Raw genomic sequence first — 25788 nt, 5'->3', positions numbered from 1 at the left:
CATGACTGGGATGACTAAGCTACACAATAATGTGACTGCTGAAATGAACGCAATGTTCTTTATCTAGAACAAACGAGTTGACTACAGGTATTTACTTAAGTAGCTACAAATATTTAAACTTAAAGTAGTTAAGGATATTGAAAATCCATCCCAGGACTTTCCAAATACCCCAGTATACCACTCAAGCCTACTAACGTCACTGACGGTCAAGCATAGCCCAGCTCATGCTTAACCGCCAATACTGTGAAGTCAATAACTAGGCCAATATATACTAACCCTGTTTTCAAGCCCATTCCCGCAGTAGGCCAACAAAGAACTGGTCAAGCAAAGGCAAAAAAATTCAGACCGTCTAGAAACAGGCCTAAATTAAGTCCTTGGTCTGGCTGCCTTCCTTTCAACTCCCTCTTCTGTGGCATAGAAATAGCCTACATAACAGAGTAAGTACTGTATCCATCTCTATGAATGGATTCAGCTAGATCAGGTATTACAAACTGGGGTAAACAACGCTGTCGGGGTACACCAAACAATAATTCACATTTTTAAACAGTCCATTTATATTTCCAACAGGGCTATACATTTAGGTGAGTCCCGTCTGACAAGCCTCGTTTCACTGGCAAAAATACATTTAAACCATTAGTGTTCAGCGAAATAACAATGTCAAATACAGGTAGCCTAGTCAAATAATTAACATCCAATCACATTAACCGGGAATTCCACTAACAGTCTGTATGTAGCTGCTGCTCATATTGACATCTGTACGGATGGCACAAAAGCCATGACAGGGAGACATAGTGGAGTGGTAATGCGCATATAAACAGTTGCTCCTGACGCCACTTGGGTACACTGTAGCACCCACCAAGAGGCTCTTGCTGCCAAGGGAATGCCTGACAGCTTGAAAGACTTTTAGGACACTACGGTGAAAATGGTTAATGTTGTCAACGCAAGGCCTCTGAACTGACGTGTATTTTCTGCACTATGCAATGATATGGGCAGTACCCATGTAATGCTTTCACAACATACAGAAGTGCACTGTTATCAAGGGGCAAAGTATTTACACTTGTTTTTGAGACGAGCTTAAAGTTGTTTTTACTTGTCTGACCTCTTGCATGAGGAGTTTCTCACGACTGTCCTACCTGGGTGATGTTTTCTCCCCTGAATGATGTGAATCTAGGATTACAGGGACTCTGCAACTATGTACAATGTGCAGGACAAAATTGAGGCTAAGAATGTGGAGCTCTTCTGTCTGTATTAACAAGGACAACAGGTCTTTCCATCATATGATTTTGTGGGCAAATTAACTCAAGCTTACAGACAATGTCAAATGTGATTTAGCGAAGCACCGGAGTGAGTTGGATGCGCCATTACACAGGTACTTTCCCGAAACAGATGACAAACTGGATTTGTTATCCCTTTCATGCCCTGCCTCCAGTCCACTTACCGATATCTGAACAAGAGAGCCTCATCGAAATTGCAACAAGCGGTTCTGTGAAAATTGAATTTAAAATCAGAAGCCACTGCCAGATTTCTGAGTATCCTGGCTTGGCAAATCGCGCTGTTAATTAAGACACGATGCCCTTTGCAACCACGTACCTATGTGAGAGTGGATTCTCTGACCTCACTAGCAAGAAAACTAAATACAGGCACAGACTGAGGAAAATAATTTAAGACAGACTCTCCAATAGAAAATTGCAGTTATGTGCATCCTTTCAAACACACCCTCCTTAAACTGTGGTGAATTATTCACAATTTTCAATTAACAAATACGTTTTTATGTAAGATGGCTAAATAAAGAGCTAAATTGATTTTCACTTGTCCTATAAGAGGACCAGGGCACTCCTCCAAAATCCCCATCCCAGTGACTCAGAGCTGATGCTTTTCTCCCAATGCCGTCTTTGGCTCCTAGCAGGCCAATTCCTCATGTCAACCAGAGCTAAAAATCAGCAGTAAGAGATCAAATTCTCACCCACATGGCTGTACACCCCTGGGGTGTAGGTCCTGGAAAGGTAGGCTTTTACTAAAGGGATCTGATGGCGTGAGAGCGTGCATTTCTGCGCACAGAGCAGACCGCGGTGACGTGTTCATCTACTCGGTGTAAACAATCAAGTTATAGTAGTCATGTTCTAGGGTAGGCGAGACTCAGGCTTGAAGCAGGGGGGACGATTCAGGAATGGAAAGGAGAAAAGATGGAAGGAACATTTTATTTGGTAGCAATGCAAAGATGACATAGGGCTGCAGTCAAACATGATTTTACAGTCAACTGCGAAGAGTCATGGGTCTCCAATTGCCCTAGAAAGGAACCAGTGGAAACAGCAGAGGGGAATAATCTAATCAGGTTTAAGGGCAGAGAGCGGCAATCTAAACAAGATCCATGAGGTCTGGGACAATGGATCATTAGTAAGTCTAAAAATAAAGAGTTCCGTAGAGACATTAACTGCTTCGTCCTTTTCCTGCTGCAGCTCTCTGGAAGAGGCCGTCCTCTTGACAACCCTGAGCCCTTACGTCAGGGAATAAAAACTGGTGTCCAGCACACCACATAACAGGAGAAAGGATAAGAAAGAACTGGGACAGGCGAAAGCCAAGCCAAATCCAGGTAGGGATTCAGTCCGCCATAATGCTGTTCTCCATCCCATGACGTCAGATGAGGAAAGGGTAAGAAGGACGGCCGCTTAAAAATATATATATTTTTTTAAATACACCCCCACGGTGGTGGAGAAGAGCATTCGCAAAGGTACACGTTTATCCACTTTGTAGCGGCGCACTTTAGCTATCACAAAGCTCATGAGCGAACATATATTTGGGCTTAATGCATTCCCTTACAGTCCCAGACGATTTTATCCAAAGCGACACTCCACTTCAACAGTTAAGGCTTTGCGGCAGAAGGTATGAGAAAAGGGCTCTTAAAAGGTGAACAAAAATCTAATATGCGGGCGATTGGGCCATGAAAATTCATTTCTGCTCTTAGAGGACAAACAGCAGTCTCGTCAATTAAAACACTTGAGTTTCAGCGTTAGCTTCTCTATAATCTGAGTTAGCGGCCAAGACGTGCATTGACCAGTGAGAGGGATGATGACTGTGGCAAATCCTAGGCAGGCCTCAATATTCTCAGGGGCCGATGTAATTGCTGGGCCAAAACAAAATGAAAGCACTAAACTGCCATTGAAAGGAACGACACTGCGGTTTCCAAGGCGAGCCAGTGAACGATTTATGTTTGCAGGACTCTGCTAAGCAGTCGAAGTAAAAACCTCTGGCGCCAGTTCTTTGAGCAGATATGCTACTCAATAAACGACTGGAGTAACAAGGCCTCTCAATCCTCCATCTCTCCACTGGGCCTGATGTGAGCCAAGATAGGAAATACAACAGCACAAATTTGGTTTGGTCGTTCGATGCTTCACAGTACTTCCCAAACACAGTTGGCTGCATAAATTGGGTAGGGACAAAGTGTAAGGCTGCATGGTGTAGAGAACACATTTCTGAAAAGCAGCGCGTTCTGCTCGATAGCAGTCAATGAGCAGGCGCAGAGCTGCTTCTAATGGCAGGAAAAGGATATCGAAGTGACCGCTACATGCACTGTGCAGGTCCTTTGTGGATCATTTCCACAACAATAAAATATTTTTTAAAAAGGGGTGAATCGCCTCAGTGCAGAAACAGCAAATAGACCCTTTACCAGTATCAAGCCAAACTTGACTATGAGCTGCTTATAGCTTTCTGGTTGAGGGGAATTATTTTAAAATCCCTTTTCCTCTGATCGCTACAAACTTCTTCCCTGCCTGCTAGTTGAAGCATTCCGGCAGTTAGCCAGGGATTGGGTAGATTCAGTGTGTTGGTGTTCTGACGGAAGCCAACATCTGTCAGCAAAAGAGACAATAATAGCAGTGCTTCGGAGGTTGCCGGCGCTAGCAGCCGAAAATCTGAAAAACGTGGCTTCATGTGCCTCTTGGCAGCGGGTTGCGGCAGCATGACGACTCCAATAGGATGTGTCATAGCTGGTCAGCGTGTCAATTAAAACAGACCTTCACACAGGAGGAACACAGTCATACATTTGGGTCCCACAGCTTTGGCGAATCTCTGGGTCCGTGTACAGTGCCACAGACCAAAGCAGGCTGCTGTAGTCATCATTTCCTATACTGTTGGCAAGAAAAGAACAGGCAGTGAAATGGAAATTCGGCATGGCTGTGGATGTCTGACTGGACAGCCAGTGAGTAGAAGGTAGGCGTATAGGCCTGACTCAACTGACTAATGCAGAACTGAAGTGCTAATTTGGCAATATTGCTAGCCAACATCTCAGCCAATGGTTGTCGCAAGGGAGGAACCCCCCCCCCCGCCCCCCCCGACTCCAAATGATTGAACAAAAAAGTGAAACCTGAACATTTGCGAGCATTCCCAAAGACTAGCTCTCCTAGTGCCAAAGCCTCCTAACCATTATCAGATCTGAAAACGAAGAGACCTCTGGATCTCTGCAGAGCTATTAAGCACTGCTACTAAAATTAGAACAGGGGATCACCGCAAGTGGAACTGCTTTATGGTCTGGGTGCGAACGGGGGTACGGTATCAGCTCAATGAGGCATGGGAGTGCTTGTTTGCTGCACAGGGAGAGGTCTGCTGTTAGAGGACAGCGCACTCACGAGGGCCTGGCCAATTCAGAGCCATAATGGCTTCCCTCTTAATGGCCGCCGCGGGGCTCTCAGTACTCTACACGTGGAGGTACATTAGGAAGACACCCCCAGGGTGCTCACTAGCCATGTTGCCCTTAGCACCACAAGCCAGCGACACAGGGTAACGGAAAATACACAAACTCACGCTGCTCTTAACACCATTGGATCCCTCCCATTGGCAACCACATGCCAACATTCATGTAGCATAACAGTAATGTAAGGAGAAAAGGGTAGTGCTTGATGTCAATGGTCCACTCAGCAAATCCTGCAAATGATGCAATTCACCAATTAGTAATTCTAATGCACCCACCAGTTTAATAAAACCAAAATAAAGAAACATTATTGCTGCTTTTCTACCATCACAAAAAGGGGATGGGTTATGTAGTGTTAAATTGGAAAGTGCTTTAAAATGTTTCCATCCATCTTTGGGGATACTTCTTGGAAAGAGGATTGGGGTCTGGGGGGGATAAAGAAACTCCCAAAAAACATTACATTTGGCTGCGGTGTTAAGAGGGAAACTCCACCCTTCAGCAGCATAACAAAAGAGCCAACAAACCACTCTGTAGAGACAAATGGTAAGATTGTGTCTCTGCAGACTTAAAGTGGGGTATTAATCACACACCCTTTTATTCTCTCTTTTCAAGGGAGCTCATTTCAGACTTCACATACCACGGAATGTGAGCAAATAAAAAAATAAACACGTGCTGTGTGCTCGACTCACCCCCTGTTTATGTTAACCCACTTCCTCATCGCGATGGCTGATCCAGCAGGAGACGCAAGCACCACCCACCTTCAGTCTGGCCCTTAGGCGCTCACCCACACTGCTTTAGAGAATACAAGCCATCTGCTAAGCATTCTAGGATGTGAGTTAACAGGGGGGAATAACAGGAAAGGACTGGGATGTTGGGCTGATTATGTGTCTGTTGAGGGGAACAGAGGCAGACAGAGGCCATGGCCACATGTTTCCACTGGAAGGCCTGTAACGATAGCCAGAGGAAGAATTTCCTTTCGGTGCTTGCCAGGGCAGAGTAGCAGGCTGAAAACAAACACACAGAACAAGGAAGACAGCAGCCACACCACAATGACAGGAAGTGTCCAGCTGTCAGAAGAGGAAGGAATGTGTGAAGAAAAGATAACCGTCCTGCTTCCGCCGAGCCTGAAGCACCCTCATAACATCCTAAGGGGGGTTATGCCATCCTGTCACTCAGATGGCTAATTATTCCTGGACCCCATTTTTTTTTTACACAAGACCTCCCCGTAACCAATCCTTCATATTACCCTAGAGTGAAGGATGCTTGCACCTTGCATTCTTACAAACCTTCAAAGGCAGCACTATAGAAAAAAAAATGAAGTCACTCAGAGGTCAGAGCAGGGCACGTATTGTCACTGTCTCGATGGGGCTTTCCCCCCGCCATAGAGCCGGGCAAAAGCAATCTGTGCCTTTCCCATTGGATGTCGTTAGTCGAACGGTCATTAAGGCGGCCTTGTGACTTACTGTTATGGTGAAGGGTAGAGGAGCAGAGGGCTCTCTCCATCACATACATTGGTGGGAAGGGTAAGAGACAATGACGCACAACAGCATTTCTTTGGCTTCAATTAGCAGGGATAGAGGTCATGCTATGACAGGGAGGGTTTACACCAGGGCCGGAGAGAAACAGACTAAATGCCGGTAGTGACATAATGGCCGCAATGTGATATGTGATGATGCCTTGGGGCATGGGGAAGCTAGACAACTTCACAGAATAACATGCTGCGTGCAAGGTGGTAACATCACTGTGCAGCTCTGGTTGAACCTGCCAAAACTTGTGGCTCAACAGTGGCTGTATATGAACAGGCTGTGATGGGGGATTGTGGAATGGAAAACCAGCCTCAGATCTTTGCCTGGTCATCCCCTAGTAAGCATAACTACCAGTTCGTGTTGACGCTGAAACAAGGCACTCATCAGGTTTTGGAAGGGGGGGGGGGTGCAGAAGTGGGTCAGGATATCATAGTATCAAGCAAACAACTTCCACCCTGATCAGTCAGCAGTGAGCCAGGAAAGCCATCAGAGTCCCTGGGCATGCTTAAGGGTTTAGGCATTGATTGTTTTCAGAGTGCTGGCTGTCTGATGAGGATGGGAGGGATGAGAGAGAAGCAGGGCAGTCTGGTTTGTCTAGAGAAACCCAGAGCAGGGGAGGCTGGTTTGAAGAATGGGTGACCCAGGGCTAATGCAAATAGACAGGCCCCGTAACAGGCCTTTAATGTCAGCACTGGTCTTCAGATAAGAGGAAATGTACCCCTCAGGCAGAATTACTACCATGCAAGAGACAGGAGAAAACAGAGGGAGAGAGAGAGCACTAGGAGGAAATAGCAAGCAGCATTCTATATGTGCCAGACTTCGACAGAGCGGAGAAGGTAGGCTGGCAAGTTAGTGTTACGGACTTCTCCCCACGCCGATGTAAAACGGCTTAGGACAGCGTCAGGGACATGGGAGTCATTCACAATTCCCATGGAAAACTAGACACTGGTCTGAGCATTCGTAAATGCTGATCACACCGCCCGCGTTGTGCGCATTTATTTTGCACCGCACACAAATGTTATCCAATCATTTAATACAAACCTGTTGCGCACGTCAAGTAGATACCCGTGTGGGTGATTGAAAGATGAAACGAGGACCACACTCGAGTCGAGTTAGTGACAGTAACGCACCTTAAACTTAGTTGCCAACCGTCATATAAAGTCCACAGAAGAAGGCTGGAGGAGAGATTAAAAGGAAACCTAGTTAGTTTCCAGTATCGGTGGATTAATTGTCCGTAAAGAAAATTGTGCGACTCAATTCTAGAAAGATTTAGAAATCCGTATGCATTTTTGGTAAAATAACTTAATGTCTATATCCCAGAACAAATTATCTAATAGCAAGCTAGCTAGCTAAATGTCTGAATGTTTGTTTTGACCAGTCCCCAAATTAATAGATGGTTCAGAGTTCATTTTGACATTTCAACCTGCGTGTCATTATCACATCTGGTGTGGATGGACAAAAATCAACATGCACATGTCCAGTGTAGTCAGCATGTTAGTGTTTTGCACAATAAGAAATCAGTGTATGATACATTCATGTTATGCCTCTTGAGAGGAAAAAAGTGCATAATTTACCAGATCACAAAACAATGCAATAATACTCATTCTAGCAGAGGCATGTGGTGAGGGGAGGAGGAAAAAGGAACCAGAGCCGCTCATCGAGTGTGTCAGATGGTCAATAAAAATTTAAGGAAAAGGGTTGAGGAAATACTCACACCACCGACAGTTTGAACCAGTGTCAAGCGCAATCCGTGAACTTCCGAGAGGAGAAAATGAAGGTGGAAGGAAAAAAAAAAAAAAAAAAACAGTCTACCAGGCGAGCTGGAGAAACAGGGAGCAGTCTATCGCTGCAGATTAGGGCCCAAAGACGATACCTCACCTGAATGTGACAGTACAGCCAGTGCCTCTGCATCGATTCAGACGCCCAGAGGATATGGACTCTGGCCTGCTGCACACAGCAAGAGCATCGTATACAGATATCCCATTATAGTAATCTTATCTAACACATTTTCTCCCCTCCTCCCTAGTAATCTTTATGAAGGGCCACTGCTTTCATCGGCCCCTACTTAGAGTGGACAACTGTTGTAGTGGATACTAGCACGGTAGTACCATTGGTGACAGTGGGTTGTTGGCCCTACAACACAAGGGATCATTGTGTGGAACTGAGGGGGGAGGGAGGGCAACTGACCTTCCCCTCAGCCTGGGAGAAGACCTCATTCAGAGCACATATGCATTCTCTTTATCGCCCACACCCTCTCGGCCTTGCTCCCCTTTCCATTCAGTGCACACAATCAATTCTCTGTGCCTAGAAAACACACTAACCCTTTCATTAGGGCCACAATGATTTCCCATTATTTTCCCCCTGGGAATGTTGTTTATGCTTTCATTTTGTGTAATGGTGTTAAATAAGCTTTTGTTTCCCCAATTAAAACCTAAAAAAAAAAAGCCATTGTGTTTGCTTGTAATCTAGTCAAATCTCAAACTGATAAATCAGGCTAATCCTTCAGCAAAACAAACTAGCAGCAAAATATCAGAACAAATACTTCTAGAAAAAGAGCCATCATTCAACCTGCCCATATGCAATTCTATAATTTCATACAGGCGCTCACGGCCCTACTGTAGTTGTCAGTCGGCAACATTGAGAGCAGAGGAAGGCAAACTTGCAGAACACTGCTACCGTCAACCTCCTGGTGCTCTGCCGGTATTACCGGATGCTGTGAGGGGGGGGGCAAGTTCAGGGTAGGAGACGGGACAAGGATGCACTGACTTGAGCAACTGCAGTGTGGAATTCAGCAACTATCACCACAAATTGCTTCAAGGTACCCTGACCGCTTGCATTTACCCTCAACCGCAAGTCTCGATTTACACAAACCTGAATAAAAAAATAAAAAACACCTTTGTCAGCTGAGCAGAGGTCTACACTCACTGCCAGGATGAAACTAGGCTAAGGCTTACAGATTGAGAGGACTAAGCCACATTCGTACTCAACCACCAAGGTAAAGTCAGTCTTTACAAGACAGGCACACCCTTCCACAGACAATAGAAAGGAGAATGTTAACAGGTTGCTGGAGCTGTATGGCAGTAGAAACAGATGAAGGAGCATCTGACTCAATTGACTCAGACTAGAGCAAAAACAAATGAGACAAAGAGTGTTGGAAGGAGTGGGATGGGAGCTATTCGAAGGAGTCGTGTGGACGAGGGAGGAGTGAATGGAGATTAATTTTTTTAGCAGTCGCAGGTGGACTCTCACAACTCACAGGAAACGGGAGACACAGAAGCACCCTGAGAAACAATACTGAACAAAAACATAACATGTAAATGTTGGTTCCAAGTGTTGAAAAAGATAAATGATATGCACAAAAAAAAAAAAAAAAAAACTTGTGAAATTTTGTCACATCCCAATTAGTGAGCATTTCTCCTTCGCCAAGATAATCCATCCACCTGACAGGTTTGGCATATCGAGAAGCTGATTAACCCTTAATCGACAATTTCCGCAACCCCCCCGGATATCAAATTAACATAGCTAGAGTTTTTGCATGGGCTGCATCTCAACCCCCCGCATCTGCAGTGAAAGGTGGCAGAGCTAGAGCCGTATTTGTCAGACCATGAGACATCCCTAAAGGCATTCACAAAAATGTCTAGTGTCTCAACGGTTTGGCCTACAAAGTATTACGACCATTCTACTGAAAGATGACTCATGAACAATGCCGTTCTCGATTCTGCTCTAGGGTTCTTATCAAGGTTCCCAGTAACAGTTTATTTCTATGAAAGTATGGAGATACATCCCTTTTAGACACTAAACTAGGCAAAAAAAAAACTTTACTGATCTCTCAGATATAGGATACACACTAGGACAGATTTAGTTTGGCCAGCTGGTTGTTCCATGTAGTGAATCTGTTATTCAATGCACCCATTGGTTAATAGCAGAAATGCCTCTATATTTTGATGCCTCCGGGAGTCTTAAAATTCAAAATAGCTAACTGATTCTTGGTCATACCATCTTAAAACAATTCCATGTCTTAGCTTAGAACCCCCATCCCTGGCTCTAGAGGGTTAAACAGCATGATCATAACAGGTACACCTTGTGCTCGGGACAAAAGGCCACTAAAATGTGTTGTCAAAACACAATGCCTCAGATGTCTCAAGTTGAGGGAGCGTGCAATTGTCAGAGCTGTTACTAGAAGTCGCCTCTGTTTGAGATAATTTGGCAGTTGCATCCAACGGGCCTCAACCTCAGACCACACGTAGCCAGCCCAGGACTTCTACATCCGGCTTCTTCACCTGCGGGATGGTCTGCGGGGGCGTGCTGAGTATTTCTGTCTGTAATAAAGTCCTTGTGGGGAAAAACTAATTCTGATTGGCTGGGCCTGGCTCCCCTGTGGGTGGGCCTATGCCCCCCTATTGCTGCTCCCCTAACCAGTCATGTGAAACCCATTACACAGGAAAAGGGACATAAAGGAGCAGGGCTTTGCCTTCAGCCATTTTATGAAGCGTCGAAACAGGCTGGTCGTCTTTCCCAGAGACAAAACCAAAATTAGGCGACCCTTTCTGCCTGAAATGGGTGTTACTTCCTTTGGCTAGGCACGTTTCTCACATGCACAAACTAAGCAGAAGAAGGGATAGGGCAAAGTCTAGGGAGGATAAGCTCAAGCTAAAACATTCCAAAAATAAAACAAAAGAACCAAGACAGCTGTTGTGACATAAGTATTACAACCAGCCGCATAGGCACGGATGGGCCCAATCAAATCAGATTGAGCAAAAAAATAACTACTTGTCAGTGTTCCAAACAGGACAGTATTTGTCTTTACCTAAACATGCACACGCCATCTGATTGAAACCATAGCTAGCAGTAAACTGGGTTAGTCAGTTGATGAAATAACAAAACAGGGTAACTGGAAAGACATTGACACTCACCTTACGGATAGCCAAAAATACACTAAAACGACATACCCCCAGTGCACTGCCTGCTATGAATTCTGATGGTGTATTAGGGTCCTATCAAAACAGTTCGATTTATTTTCAGTTCTGTTACATTTTATCAGGTGTCCGTTCTAATTTTTTTCCAGGTTCTCACACTAAACTTTATTTTTATAAACTCTATACAAAGTGAAGACCAGACATACGCGCAGAGGCATTCCTGTTCCGTTTCGGGAAAGATGAAAACATCACCGATGCATACTGTTAATGTCTTATGATCACGTTTGGCAAATTAAGTTCAAAACACTTAGTGGTTATCCAACTAAATTAAATGGAAAAATAGTTGCATTGTGCTTTAAATGTCTGGAATCGGCCTGCACTTTACACAACAGGGTTTTTATTAGGGCCCTAGTGTATGCACGCCTTTGGAACAGTAAACTCTGTGCTATTCTGATCATTTGAAATATAGTTAAGACCATAGCCATGAATTTACATTCTAAAAAAACATATGGTCCTCAAAAATCAAGTTAATGGTTTGAGTACGATCAAGTGGCGCAGTGCAATAGTAAAGTAGCCTATGCATTTAATGATAAGTCAATGATTTGAGTGGTCCAATTTCCAAACACACAACGAACTTGGCTACGTTACAGATTACAACGTCTCTAAACTGTCATGTCCTGTTCGCACCATGCATAATTTGTTATCCAGTGTTCCAAATGCTGTGCCATTTCCCTTCTGACAGGAAGTACCGTGACCTTGCTTGTGGAACTTGGAGTTGCTCAAGTTCAGAGAACAGCTAAACTGAACTCCATTTTAAATTAAAGAGAAAATAAAATGTAAGATACCATAAATGGCTGCCAAAACGCAGAGTGGCTTGGGTGACAGAAAAAGCCAGACAACTGGGGCAGAGGCGGTTGTGATAAGACCGCCCCAGCACTCACGGGATTGTGGCCCCGAGATAACAGGGCAGGCAGGGCCTGTTGGAGGATGACTTCATCAGCTGTAGCACAGACAACAGCATGCGGGCATCAGATACCCCCCCTTCCTGGGACTGAGACACTATGGATCCTGGGACAGCCTTGCACTCACCCTGTCAGCCTCCTCTGGCTGCCCATTTTATTACCCACGGAGAGCACAAGGGAGCAATTGAGAAAATCAGGCCTGCAACTCAGCTTTTACAACTGGTCGCTCAGTGAATGGTCTTGTTAATTAAATTCTATCTTATAAGTGGTGCCTTGGGAGGGAATCAGAGGCAGGGGTGTGGAGGAGAGGGTGACAGAGACCCATAAAAGGTTTCAGCCTGCACAACAACCATGCCCTGATCCCCCTCCCCAGTTGAGAGCTTTTGTCTCTGAAAGCCCCAGGCACAGTCTTACTTTGCGAGTAGCACTCAATCTTGTTTGATGGCAAATTGATTGCATGTCGAAGGTTAGTGCAGATCTAGCCCTGCCCCGTGCTTGCAAAGGGTCACCCTACGGCAGGAAATGAAGTGCCTCGGCAACAGGTAGGGACTGTGTATAGACCGACAGAACCGCATACTCTCCTGTAATCTTTATTAAGGGCCAACTCTAAACCCCAACTGTCCCAGGGGACTTCCAGTGCCTAAACAGATTCACTCCTCTAAAAAAACATGACAAATCACAAGGAAGCATCTGATTAAACAGCAGCAACAAACCGTAAACACAAAACTCTATCCATTGTGCTTCAGTTTGCGGGGAATCAGTCTGCTCTAACGCGTGACTTGAGCAACAAGGGTTAGATGGAGATTGTAGAGAGACGGCCTTTGAACAAAACAGATTCGGTTTGAGTAAAAAGTCATCGGGTTTGGCATCCAAAGATGACTAAACAGTCTATACTGATTTAGTGCTTACCCTTACCCGCTCTAAACCAATTGCCTGTACTTCAGCTGCCTTAGAAAATGTTATAGGATCTCCACGCCAACAGAAAACTTGTTTAAACAAATTGCAGTGTTTACATTGTCATCACCCCAACAAGCAATGTAAAAATGATAATAATAAAAGACAAAAACATGGCAGGTGTCACCACAGAAAGATGACCTGCTTTCAAAAATGCCTGTCAAGTGACCTTGACTGGCTCAATACACACCAGCAATATAAAGGACCTAGCCAACACACGCATCTTGGTGCCGAGCTAAACCAGGGAACCGGGAGTAGTTGTTACACAAGGGGGTCACAGGGGCTAATGCTCATGATGTTGGCTTTCCCTCGCCATGGAAACAGCTACGCACACACACCAAGTTGAAGGCACCGGAATGTGTGTTGTATACGAGTGTGTCCGCAGCTGTCAGCAGAGCTCTGAAGGAGAGAACCTTAACTTCCTTTCCCTTCCAGTCGACTTTGCTTCAGCTGTTCAATTTAGACAGAGGGCATCTTGTCATGTGGTCACGGTGCATTTGTATGTGAGATGAGACAGTGTTGAGTAGCGCCAGCATACCAGAATGACTTCAATACCAGGTTTCGTATCATGGTAAAACAAAGCATATTAGCAAGTCACTTAATACAGACAAACTCAGCTACTATGCTATTCAATCACCAGACATCTAAGTTTAACATCACTACGTTCAAAAACTTACATTCATTATGCAGAGTTTAATTGATTCATGCATACATTGCTTTTACCAATCTAAAGCTGCATTTATGTTAGAGATTTACCCTTCATATAAATTCTATTGACAGACTGGGTAAATCAAGATGTAGCCAAGGCCCATTGCATTGTAATGTTCTAGCCCATTCTTCCTCAGCTCCCTACTCATGTTTAACAAAAGTTAACATGCAGCCTAGACTCCCAGTGCAGGTTAATTGGAGCAGACTTGGTGCACTTGCGCTATAAAGAGTACATGGGCTGCTCTAATACAGACTTGATCAGCGAGACAAATTTGACAAAAGTAGCAAAATTCTACAACAGAACCATTTTACATGTTCTTGCATTCAAAAAGTACAGATGTTTGAGCATACCATGCAACACTACCTGTGAGTAAATTATTATTCTCAATATGAGAACTTTCCAGTGTACTTCTCCATAAGTCTTGACAAAGACAATGCTGCAGAAACATTTTAAAAAATGTAACATTTGTTTTTCAAGGGTATGTCCTTCAGCCAACTCCCGTTGTCATTCAGTCACTCATCAGCAGGTACCAGGGTCACCTTGACTAAATGTACTAGACAGGTGTGATTCCTATAGTGCCACTTCCTATGCAACCTAAATAGAATCCCAGGCTGTAAACTACTTCCTGGAAAAATCTGCTGACACCTCATTGGAATCAAATTATTCACACAATAACCCAAGGTTAAATAAACAAAACCACTGCAGTCTGCAAGCTGTCCTTTCAGACAGAAATCATAATGAACTGCAACGTTTATCCTCGCCACCTACTGAAACCGTGGTCTGCATTTGCATAACCTGAATGGCACGCAAATGTACCCCACACAACTAGCTTCCGACTGTGATTAATAGCAGCAGTCTACTCTATAAACATCATGCTATGGCATGGTAATGCATTTCCCTACACTCAGGTGACGTTTGTACTCAATATTACAGCAGTGCACTATAAATGGGGATGGGCTCACACCAGAAAGTGCAAGTCCAAAGAGTGAGCAAAGAGGGCTGCTCCTAGACAGCCTCCTGCTCTGGGGTGATTTTCCTCACACACTCAACATTTGACAGTGGGGTAAAATTTGGGTGGCTGCTTTGGTAAGCCCAGTAAATTGTAGAGCTGGAAAGAGACGAAGGTAGGCAACATGTGAATTGTGAAACCTCATGTGCAGCCAGGGTAGGGGGGGCTCAGCCCCAGTCTCTTAAACCTCCCCCCAATGCTTTTGAGTAACAAGCCCAGGGTGGTGCAGCCACATTGGGCTGCTAGGTAAGGGGTCACTGCAGCCAGGCTTCCAGAGCTGGTTGGGTAAACCGATTCAGCAAGAGAGACTGGTGCCTGATCCCTTTTATATGGAGGAGTTTGGGTACAATAGTGGGGGTAGGGAGGCAGGATGAAATTCAGGAGAGAAAAAAAGAGGCCCCACAGTTTCCTGTCTCCCTTGAAAAAAACAGCAGGGAGGGAAGGAAAGGGTTGAGTGAGCAGGGGTTAAAGCAACAACAAAAATCCCATATATATATATATATATTATTTTTTGTTGTTGGTAGAACAGACAGCCTAATATATGCAAACATGTCTCATTGCCAACCACTCCCTGTGATTTTTTTTCTCCCTCCAAAACAACCTCTCCAGAATTCAGTTTAGAAATGCTTAGTGGAAGATGTGAGTTTATCTAAACTGGCTTTATGGTAGACTGGAGGGGTAGAAGCTGGCTGGGGAGGTATTTCAGATGTCACAATGCAAACAACTTGTTTTACAGGTGACAACACTCCTTTGATTGAACTGGTTGGTAAAAATGTGCACCACGAGATAAACATGACACATTTTGGTTCTATATTTGGAATAAAACTCAAGTCTACAAAAACGTACTTTCCCAGACTAGATTCAACTGAATACTTTTCGCATTATCAACGCACACTAATCTTTATTTCCAGAAAAGTGACTAGACGTCAGCTGTCCATATCAGATAGATAAGGGCAGGACAGTGAGGGGGAAGTGGCGCTCTCTAGCGTCACCTACTCAATTACATAAAACACACACGACTCCCGTTATGAATAGTACATTGGAGGGTTTCCCAAACTCGGTCTTGCACGTTGTTTTTTTTTGCTACACAGCCTATTCAAATGAGATGGTTATTTGAGTCAGCAATGTAGTTAGGGCAAAACTGCATGATTGTATATAACAGGAATAGGCCGCAATAGCAGTAGATAGTTATGTAAACTATGCATCTGAAGTGGCAGACTAGAAAATATCATGCGACAACGTGGCTGAGACGATGGCACTGACAAAGGCATGTAACAAAACACGACCATAGAATGAACAAACGACACAATTCCTACCTAGGCAGTCAATATTTTTTCGCGGTTAATAAAACCATTTTTTTTAAAGCGTAAAGACCACAATTAGCTGCAAATCTAAAGAACCTAGAAATATTTTCACGGGAAAACAACCACTGCCGAGCCATTGTTTCGAAATCCGAACCGCAACAGTGGAGGAACATTCCGATGTGGCGCAATTCCATCAGGCAGCTGATAAACAAGTAGCGTATGCGTGTTTATCCCAACAAAAACTAGCTGTTATGGAGCGAATACAGGCAGATGCATTGTGTTTGATAGGCAACTTTTATCGTAAGGTTGTCCACGAAGGCTGGCACGTTTTATCCTGACTTTTTTTTTTTAACCAATCCATTTCACACGAGTTCGATGAGTGGAGACTGGCTCTCTAAAAACAAACTCTTATTCACCCGTAAATCAAACTTGACAGGATAGGCTACAATAGAATATACACTGGTAAGAAAATGTCGAGCTAGTTGTGTCGGTCCTGGCTAGCTAGTTAGCGGGCTAAAAACTTTTACTTCGTCGTCACATGTATAGCCAAACGACATGTTTAGCTACAAATAAATTGAGGTTTGGTTGGAGAGAAAAACCCTGGTTGATTGGTGCACGAAACTAGTTTCACTTCCTCGAAGTTATCAATTTGTAAAGTTAAAAGAAGAAGTTGTGTGGCGCTCTGCGATACTGTAACTCGCTAGCCTGCCATGTTAGCCGGGCTATGTAGCTTAGCGACCATGCCTGCGCTCTTTGTAGCAATGCCCACCGAGCTCGAGAAATAAGCTTTCCCTCCCAACCTCCATTTCTCAAGGCGGCATTTACCTTCATCGAGAAGCCTCTCAAGGTGTGTAAAGATGCCGCACAGATTTGGCAAGCTGGTCATCAACTTCTTTTCGTTCAACAATTGCATCAAATAGTCGGGACTCGGCCTCGGCCTCTCCTTCACTTCGATCTCCCCGACCATCATATTTGCGTCGAGAGTGCGAGCGAGCCTCCAACAGAATCCTTTCTTATGAAAATAATGTTTAAAAAATAAAAAGGCTCAAGAAAAAAAAAAACTTGCAGATCAAATCCTTTGGTCCCCCCCAAGTTTCGATCGCTGTAGTTTGACGACCCTGTGTGCAATATATGAATGAAGTTGTTGTTGTTCGATGGGGGAAAAAATAACCACTATCTCCTCCCAAAGAGTTCGTTCGCGATGTACTCTCCTCTACTCTGTGCGCCCAGGGACGTACCAATTTAACCACTGTCAGTGCGAGCGAGTATTAACCGAAAGCGTTCGTCCTCCTCTTCACCTATTGGCCAGAATCGCTTTCAAGGGACTGATGATATAACCAATAATGACAAGGTACTGCACCATGAAGGCGGTGACGTGCCAATAGGTATCACGAGCTACACAGAGATTAGAACCAATACAGTGCATGCAATACAGTGGACGTTTATTTACAGATTTCATACACAGGTTGTACCTTGTCGTTTCTCTTTAACGTTTCTCTGTAACTACCGATATGTGCTATTCAGAGCCCTAAATAGGATATTTCGGTAGTTTACAGCTAAATCAAAAGCATAGTAATGCTTTTATTTTATTTTATATATTGCAAATTAAGCATTGTTACATCTAAACACTTAGATAATGATTCATGTTTTAATTTGATGGAGATAATTATATTCAATATTATGGTACACCCCCTTGCATCTTCAACTGTGATATGATATAAATACAATTATTAATATTGGACATACAACCAACAGTTGTATTATTAGTTGTGTGACCAAAATAGACACGGGTCATGACATTTAAAACCGAAAACAGCTCCCTAAAATACCTCTCAAGGTCCGCATTGGATGAATTAATCAATGTGACAATAATCAGTATATGCCTAGGCTATTATAACAGGCCTACCCCTTCCTTGGACAGACCTTTCCATATCCATTGAAGCCGAACTCAATGCAGATGATCAATAGCCCACACAATGGAGCCACCTGGGTCGTTCCCTAATTGTCTAATTCAAAGAAACCCTGTCATGTTCTAATTTTGGCAGCTGTCGACTGAGCGGGGCCCACCTAAATCTGCAAATTTGACCTGGGCCCCTATTCAATTGGTTCACTGTAGTCTATCGGCCTTTGTGGAAGTAGTCCCTCTGCTTTGGCATATGAATAGTAACCAGCTGCACTGTGACCTGCTTTAGCCATCGTGTCAGCCCTCAGTGATACACTTCCTTCCAGGGCCACGTTCAGTTTGTTAAACGTTGTCAAACGTTGCAGATAGAAATGCAGTGAATAGCACCGACATAATTCCTTGTTCTACATGTTGGAGAGCATTGTTTGTTCTACATTACATATTTCTATATGAATGTTCCAAAACATGTCCTGTAATTCTAAAACATTGTGTTGTTGTTATATCTGTCCCTCACACTAAGCTGCTACAATTAGCCATCTCAAGCTGTGGTACATCGAAGAAGACAACAAAGTAGAAATATCATTAACACTGACATACCAGATCTTAAGACATTTATCCACATGATTGTGTTGCCATCCGTCAGAGGGAAAAAAAGCCTCCACCATGCAATTTACGCCTGGGGTAAGATATGTGTGCCCCCTCTCTTCCAATTACCAAAGAACTGCTGTGAATGTACGCAATACCGGCGGTGAAAACACATCACAAATATCTGGATTTTTATTTTTAAAGGATAGATAACTGGATCAGGTCCCTTTTACTTAAAGGAGCGATAACACACTGAGCAATACAGGGGGGGAAACTAGGAAGATAGAAAAAGAAACCCTTATTTTCTGTGACTCAGAGATAGCCAAATTGTTCATGGTGTTTGCTTTATGTTTCCCTTTTTCACCCCCTCCCCTATTTGAACATAAGTGATCGAGAAAAGTCACAGATTTCGGGAATCAAAAAGATCTGGCATTTATTTCAAGCTTTGAAAATGTGTTTATTTTTTTTATCTCCACTGGTAATTTGTACCTTGCGCCTGGCTTTGTTTCTAAGTTGGGTCACATGCTTGTGGTGTGGATGTGTGTGTGTGTGTGTGTATGAGAGAGATTGACTGTCTTGGCAGCGAGCTAGTGTAGAGCTGAGATATAGTGTTAATCACCCCCATTGCACCCCCAACCCCTGTGTTTTTGTATTTTATTTAATAACACAGGCTCCTTTTAACAATTAATCCAATTATTGAGGCTCCGGATTATTTTGTGAACATGCGTTCGTTTAGCTCCTTTTGAAGAGGGTGTTAAAGGGCCACTGAGGGGCCACAGTTCCTGGCATCAGAGGCCACTGCCACAAGCAAGTCAAGGAAATTATTCCAGCTAGGTTGAGATAACACTGTGATAAAGCTGTTGTAACATTCTCTATCACAGCAGTAGTGATGCTGAGGCCCAAAGGCCCTGTTAACAAACATACACACAGTACAAAATGTGCGTAACAAAACACATTTTCTTTCCCATTTGTGTTCTTGTGTTCTATAGCCTACTACTGGATACCTACAGGCAAATATGCTGCCTGAATCTGGGTCAATTACAGACAAATCCATGGGAGAGAGAGAGAGGGTGAAATAGAAAAGAGAAGTGAGCACATTGTTTGAGAGGCTGGCGGTGGTTTAACAAGGCATACTGTACATAATACACACACACAAATGAACCCCAGAAGACCTCTGAGTACCTGAGATGATTACAAGTGTGTGCCTGTGTGGTTGTATGTTTGGTGGGGAGGGGGTTAGATGCAGTGTGTGTTAGTGCATGGGGGTCAATAGTATTCCTCCATTCTCCACAGGTCGGGGGGTCAGAGGAGGCTCAAAGTGGAGCGGCTCCTTTCCTTTCTTTTTTACCCTCTCGTTTTTTACCCATCCTCAGCAATCAGCAGCTCCGTCAGCCTGGGTGGTGGTGGATTAGGACTCTAATCCAGTCAGCAGCGTGGCGACAGATATCACATGATGGATGTGGTTACCCCGGCACCAATGCAGCGCTCTAATCAAGCCCCCGGGCAGGCGCTGTCTGTCCGTAAATGCCATAGGCCACAGGTCACAGGCGCAGCTGGTCGCTGAGAGTGGAGGGGTAAAGCCAAGGACTGTTTATTTTGTTTTCTAAGGCAAGATTTGCCATAACCTCCTTGGCACCTTCTCAATGATATATTTGAGTCTTTTCACCTTTTCACCCTAAAGCAGGGCTGATCCCGACATGGCATTGGATGAATGGAAGGATTTGGTGAAGAGGTGGCAAGCTTGGTTTGCAAGTGTAACAAGTGTTATTGTTCCAAAGTCCTCAGATGTTACATGGAATAGCGCTTCTGTTGAAGGTCACCTTGACGCAGTGCCTTTTTCTATTAGTGGTTCGTCCACTCGGTGGAATGGCATGCGTGGCTGTTGTCACAGGGGGAGGAGGGAGGGAGGTTGATAGAACTAGAACAGCTGCAGCCACCTCTGAGGGACAGCATTGATAGGACAAATTTCCCCCCAACCTGCCTGCCATTCATCAGTCAGCGGGACAAAAGTCAGCCCAATGCCACTCCAATGACTTACAGCATCCTAAACCATGGGTCACTCTGACAAACTGTGAGAAACACGTACAACTTTTCGTTGCACATCTGAAAAGTCTACGAGTGGCTAGAGCTCAGGTGGAAATCCTGCCAATGCTACAACTGTAATCATGATTGTAAACAGGGTGGGGGTACTCCTAGCCCCACAGCAGATAAGAAAGAGAGAGTGTGTGTGTGTGTATGTATGTTGTCCATGCATGCATGCGTGTGTGTGTTTGTATGAGGCAGAGGAGTATGGAGAATGCTTGTGAGTCATATCAAAATGTATTAGTTGCGTAGACATATTTTGCAGATGTTATCGTAGGTGCAGCAAAAAGCTTATGTTTCTAACTCCAACAGTGCAGTAACACCAAACAATACAAAATAATACAGACAGTTCCACAGTCCGGAACCTCCGGCGACAGTTCCACTGTGCGGAACCTCCGGCCACAGTCCCCAGTCCGGAACCTCCGACGACGGTTCCCAGTCCGGGGTCGCCAGCGACGAGCTGCAGTCCAGATCCTCCAGCGGTGGTTCCCAGTTCTGAGCCTCAGGCGATGTTCCACGGTCCGGTTCCTCCGACAACGATCCACGGTCCTGTTTCACAGAAACGGAGGGATCAGTGTAGGGAGCGGGGACTGCGTCCAGAACCGGAGCCGCCACCGAGGGTGGATGCCCACCCGGACCCTCCCCTATAGGTTCAGGTTTGCGACCGGGAGTCCGCACCTTTTGGGGGGGGTACTGTCCCGCCCTGACCTTAGATATCTCTGTTTTCTGTATATTTTGGTTAGGTCAGGGTGTGACTAGGGTGGGTACTCTAGGTTTTTTGTATGTCTATGTTGGCCTGATATGGTTCCCAATCGGAGACAGCCATTTATCGTTGTCTCTGATTGGGGATCATGTTTAGGCAGCCCTTTTTTGGGATCTTGTCTACATTGAGTTGCCTGAGTGCACACCTGTAGCTTCACGTTTGTTTGGTTGTTGTTTTTGTTAGGTGAGTTTCAGTTGATTACAATTATGTGGAACTCTACTCACGCTGCGCCTTGGTCTCGTCTTTACGACGATCGTGACATCTCAAATATATTTTGATGTGGTTAAAACTTTTTTGGATACTACATGATTCCATGTTTAATTTCATAGTTTTGATGTCTTCACAATTAGTCTACAATGTAGAAAATAGTAAAAATAAAGAACCCCTTGAATGAGTAGGTGTGTTCTAACTATTGACTGGTACTGTATGTACAGTTGAAGTCGGAGGTTTACATATACCTATGTTGGAGTCATTAAACCATCAACCACTCCACAAATTTCTAATTATCAAACTATAGTTTTGGCAAGTCGGTTAGGACATCTTCTTTGTGCATGACACAGAGAAAAACATTGTAGACCTCCACAAAGATCGTACTTTTTGGAGAAATGTCCTCTGGTCTGATGAAACAAAAATTGAACTGGCCATAATGACCATCGTTAAATTTGGAGGAAAAAAGGAGGAGGCTTGCATGCCGAATAACACCATCCCAACCGTGAAGCACGGGGGTGGCAGCATCATGTTGTGGGGGTGCTTTGCTGCAGGAGGTACTGGTGCACTTCACAAAATAGATGGTATCATGAGGATGGAAAATTATGTGGATATATTGAAGCAACATCTCAAGACATCAGTCAGGAAGTTAAAGCTTGGTCGCAAATGGGTCTTCCAAATGGACAATGACTCCAAGCATACTTCCAAAGTTGTGGCAAAATGGCTTAAGGACAACAAAGGCAAGGTATTGGAGTGGCCATCACAAAGCCCTGATCTCAATCCTATAGAAAATTTGTGGGCAGAACTGAAAAAGCGTGTTCGAGCAAGGAGGCCTACACCAGCTCTGTCAGGTGGAATGGGCCAAAATTCACCCAAGTTAAACAATTTAAAGGCAATGCTACCACATTCTAATTGAGTGGATGTAAACTTCTGACCCACTGGGAATGTGATGAAAGAAATAAAAGCTGAAATAAATCATTCTCTCTACTATTATTCTGACATTTCACATTCTTAAAATAAAGTGGTGATCCTAACTGACCTAAAACAGGGAATTTTTACTAGGATTAAATGCCAGAAATGGTGAAAAACTGAGTTTAAATATATTTGGCTGAGGTGTGTTCTGACTTCAACTGTATGTGTCTGTATATAGTGGTGTGTATAAACATTATGGACAGTATATGAATAGAAAAGGTGTGTACATCTTGAAGAACAATCTAGCCTTAATGGCCTTAATCTCCACCTGGCACAGCCAGAAGAGGACTGGCAACTCCTCAGAGGCTAGATTTCAAGGTTTCTTCCTAGGCTCCTGCCTTTCTAGGGAGTTTTTTCTAGCCACTGTTTTCTACATCTGCAATGCTTGTTGTTTAGGGTTTTAGGCTGGGTTTCTGTATCAGCATTTTGTGACATCTGCTGATGTAAAAAGTGCTATATATACATGTACATTTGATTTGTACAGCAGTAGTTATATAGGATGAGGCTTGATTAGAATACAGTATATACATATGAAGTGGTTAAAACAATATGTAAACATTGTTGAAGTGACCCGTGTTCAATGGTTATGTACATAGGGCAGCAGTCTCTCAGCTGCAGGGTAGAATACCGGGTGGTAACAGTGGCTAAGTTCAGGGCAGGGTACTAGCTGCTGGCCAGCTAGTGGTGACTATTTAACAGTCTGATGGCCTGGAGATAGAAGCTGTTTTCTCGTCTCTTCGTCCCAGCTTTGATGCACCTATGTTGTCTCCGCCTTCTAGATGGTAGCAGGGTGAACAGACTGTGGCTCGGGTGGCTGAGGTCCTTGATGATCTTCTTGGCCTTCCTGTGACACCAGGTGCTGATGTTCTGGATGGCAGGCAGTGTGCCCCCGGTGATGCGCTAGGCTGACCCCACCACCCTCTGGAGAGCCCTGTGGTTGCGGACAGAGCAATTGCCGTTCCAAGCGGTGATATAGCCCGACAGGATGCTCTCAATGGTGCATCTGTAGAAGTTCATGAGAGTCTTAGGGGCCAATGCCAAGGTGCCAAATTTAACAAGACCTGCGGGTGAGGGAGAGGGCACCTGGAGTGAGAGCCTCCTCATTGATCACGTCCTTCCAAGGAGAAGAAGGTTTGAACGTGTAGTAAAGTCTCCTGTGAGATTTGCATACAGACTGTTCTACACCGATAAGAAAAACACACTATATTGCTACACACGTCGGTCAAAAAATAAATAGGATGGAGAGATTGTATTGGTTATAGCGGCGTCTCTGTTTATTAATATTTAGGAGGCATTTCAGAATGTACTAGGAGGCGAACGTAATACGAGCCTCCTTTGAAAGTGTTCCCCCTTATCCTACTCTTGAACTGAATTAAACCGCAGATCTGACACCTGGTGCATTGGCACCGGAGATAAATAAATCTCCATTGTGCCCACGAAAAAACGTCCACGTGCTCAGAGGCTCTGCTCGTAGCATGTGGCCTCTGCCAGACTTACTTGAACAAGATGAATTCTTCCCAGTGGGCTGTTTATTTCAATTGCGCCGCCCTCCCCTTCCGTCATTGTTATTTCTATCTGCCTTTTGAGACCAGCTATCTGAGACACATTGCTGCACTGAACTGCATTAAGGAGGTCAGTGGGTTTTGAGTGTGCCACAACTGGCTAGGACCACCACAATACCAGCCAGTAGTCATTGTAGGTAAACCTTTGTAAGCACAACTAAACATTTTTTTATTTAACTAGGCAAGTCAGTTAACAACAAATTCTTATTTACAATGACAGCCTACTAGGGGACAGTGGGTTAACTGCCTTGTTCAGGGGCAGAATATCAGATTTTTACCTTGTCAGCTCAGGGATTCAAGCCAGCAACCTTTCAGTTACTGGCCCAACGCTCTAACCACTAGGCTACCTGTCTCCTAGCGATATTGCAAAAAAGTTTCTATAATATGGTGTAGAACAAACAATGAGATGAATAGAGAGAGGGAGAAAGATACAGACAGAAACAGGTTCAATCACACACCGTTTGTTTGCGCAGAGAAGTGAGACACAGTTTGTGTCGTAAAGGTCCAGTTGTCAGCGTTCCTCTACCTTAGTTCTATTTTCCCGTCTGGTTGAGTGTGTGAGAGGAGCTGGCCGGGCGCAACCTGCGGTCCTATTCTGCAGCTGACTGACTAGACAGCTCACTCCCCACCAGGTGACACAACAGACCCTGTCCCCCTCTTTCGGGATCCATTTCTCTCTTTCCAGGAGTCCTCCTCGCCACTGTCTCTATACCTCTGCCTTTACACACACACACACACACACTCTGCCGCAATCTCTCTGTCTCTTGCTCTCTCTCTCTCTCGCTCTCTTTCCCTCACAGTTTCTTTGTCTCTCTATCTGTTTCTCCCCCTTTCATTCTTTCTCTCTTCTTTCCATATCTTGCGCTCTCTTTCCCCCCTTCTTTCTCTCTCTCAGACACTGCTATTCGTTCACAGCGCACAACTGGGCTATTTCCATCGCTCTGTTGACTCACCGTTACAAAAGCCTTTGTTCGCCTGCCACCGCTATGATGCGGCAAGACGGAGACACACCAAGGACACACTTGAGCTCTGTGAAAGTGACCTTCTGCAGCAGAGCGGCCAGCGAGCTAATGGAACAAGCGTTAACAGAAGGGCTAGCGTAGCATGGCATTAGCTCTAGCTGGGCCAGTTGTAGAGAGGGTTTATTGCCACTCAGTGATCCGCGGAGGCAGCTGTCGAGGGCAAAGTTGGTAGCGCTGAGTGACTGCACCCACCAGGAATGCCCAGGGTCTGGGGTGACCCTCCAGGGGCTCACATTGCAGCACAGAGTAAGGATAAGGCCAGGTTGGGGATTAGGGAAAGCAATTTTTTACTTGCTATATTGTATTTACTTCACCACCATGGCCTTTTTTTTGCCTTTACCTCATTTGCTCACATTGTATATAGACTCATTTTTCTACTGTATTATTGACTGTATGTTTGTTTTACTCCATGTGTAACTCTGTGTTGTTGTACATGTCGAACTGCTTTGCTTTATCTTGGCCAGGTCGCATTGTAAATGAGAACTTGTTCTCAACTTTGCCTACCTGGTTAAATAAAGGTGAAATAAAAAATAAAAAAAAATAAAAAAACGTCCCTCTTCCATTAACAACCCTGTCCCAAAGGTGGAAGAGGGCCAGAGAGCAGAAATGGCGGGGCACTCATTGGGCA

General features: G+C 44.5%; 1 protein-coding gene across 5 annotated transcripts in view; it reads right to left on the bottom strand.

Annotated features, from left to right (window-relative positions):
* Positions 1-17324, bottom strand: part of qkia (QKI, KH domain containing, RNA binding a) — an 81784-nt gene extending 64460 nt beyond the window's left edge. For 3 of the 5 annotated variants that reach the window (XM_024429735.2, XM_024429737.2, XM_042325553.1), the window contains exon 1: positions 16890-17324. In XM_024429735.2, coding sequence (XP_024285503.1) covers positions 16890-17034 — 145 coding nt within the window. In that variant the 5' untranslated portion in view covers positions 17035-17324. The remainder of the gene's footprint in view (positions 1-16889) is intronic. The other 2 variants (XM_024429733.2, XM_024429736.2) reach the window with 1 other exon arrangement.
* Positions 17325-25788: the final 8464 nt, after the last annotated feature.

Source organism: Oncorhynchus tshawytscha, linkage group LG08 (genome assembly GCF_018296145.1).
Source record: "Oncorhynchus tshawytscha isolate Ot180627B linkage group LG08, Otsh_v2.0, whole genome shotgun sequence".
NCBI lineage: Eukaryota > Metazoa > Chordata > Actinopteri > Salmoniformes > Salmonidae > Oncorhynchus > Oncorhynchus tshawytscha.
Note: the sequence above shows the minus strand (reverse complement) of the source record. Positions and strands in the feature narration are given on the sequence as shown.